We start from the raw sequence: 1,283 nt of genomic DNA, 5'->3' as shown, positions 1-1,283 counted from the left end.
TCAGTCGGCCCGACCCCCCCAGCCACGGGCTCAGCCCATCACAAGTGCTGAGAACCGAGACAAGTCCTCGGGTGTCACCTGCTCCTCACCAGGGCCGTTCAAAATGCAAGCCACCAGCCACCGTGGCAGTAGCCCAGCAGGCCCTTCCCACATGGCTCCTGTGGTGTTTTTTCTTTAATGAGTAAGTTTACGTTCTGGTCACCAGAGCAGCTAGCAGCTGCCATGCCAGGTGGCTCACCCTGGGTCCCTGGGGAATAGGGACCCAGCATGCGGGAGGCCTCCTGGCATCGAGCACATGCCAGGCCTTGTCCTGTCCGGTCTCCCAGAGTAAGCTTGGGGCTTACTGTAGATGAAGGGACAGCTGGGCCCAGAGAGGCAGAGAGCTTTCTCCAGGGTCACACAGCTGGTAGGAGGCAGCCGAACTGGAGCCTAGGTCTGTCTAACTTTGGTATCTGTCTCTGTTCTCCCTTTTCTGGGACCACCAAGGTGGGAAATTGGGGTGGGGGAATCTGGGAGAGATTTCAGAGGAATAGGCAGAGCTGAGGGGTAGGGGGGAAACTGGAGCCAGGCTGGAGAGCACGCCCTGCCAGCCGCCGAGGTGAGGGGGAAGGCCTGTGTGCTGGGACCCAGGAACCCCTGGCGGCTCCTCTCCCTGCAGGGCTTCGCACTGAGGGCCTGTTCCGGAGGTCGGCCAGTGTCCAGACCATCCAAGAGATCCAGAGGCTCTACAATCAGGGTGAGTCTGCTGCCCGAGACCCGCCCAAGCCCAGCCAGACAGCGGGCATCCCTCAGGGCCTCAGAACCCCATTAAGGGCAGCGAAGCTCCTCCCACCCAACCCAACCCCAGAAAGAGCTGAGGGTGGCGCAGCTGCCCAGGACCAACGAAGGCGCCCCCGTTTGTCCACGGTGGGGGCTGGTCGCCCCGAGCCTGCTGGGGCACGGCGTGTTTGACCTTTAGGCGACAGTGGCTTTATGCCCCGAGGTGCAGGCAGTTGTTCTGCCGGGTCCTCGTGAGCCGGCTGAGCATGACTTCCCACCTGCCTGCAGTGGGGGCCAGCGGGTGGGGACACGCCGCAGTCGCACCAACTAAGCAGGTGTCTTGCCCACAGAGAGCCACCTCTGCTCCCCGCAGTCGTGTCACTTACCAAGCGCCAGGGCCATCGGTGCCCTGCTCGGCCGTGCCAGCCCCGCGTGTGGCACCAATGTGGCACCAGGAGCTGGGGACAAGCCCAGGCCCTGACCTGAGAGCTTGTGGCTGGCCCAGCCCAGCCATGCGGCCGAAG

General features: G+C 63.4%; 1 protein-coding gene across 1 annotated transcript in view; it reads left to right on the top strand.

The window, feature by feature from the left end:
- ARHGAP8 (Rho GTPase activating protein 8) overlaps positions 1-1,283 on the top strand; it is a 45,731-nt gene that overhangs the window by 38,080 nt on the left and 6,368 nt on the right. Inside the window, 1 exon segment of the mRNA XM_027766755.1 lies at positions 659-736. Coding sequence (XP_027622556.1) covers positions 659-736 — 78 coding nt within the window.

This window comes from Tupaia chinensis, unplaced genomic scaffold (assembly GCF_000334495.1).
Source record: "Tupaia chinensis unplaced genomic scaffold, TupChi_1.0 Scaffold143651_1, whole genome shotgun sequence".
NCBI lineage: Eukaryota > Metazoa > Chordata > Mammalia > Scandentia > Tupaiidae > Tupaia > Tupaia belangeri.
This window is presented reverse-complemented; position numbering and strand designations above follow the sequence as displayed.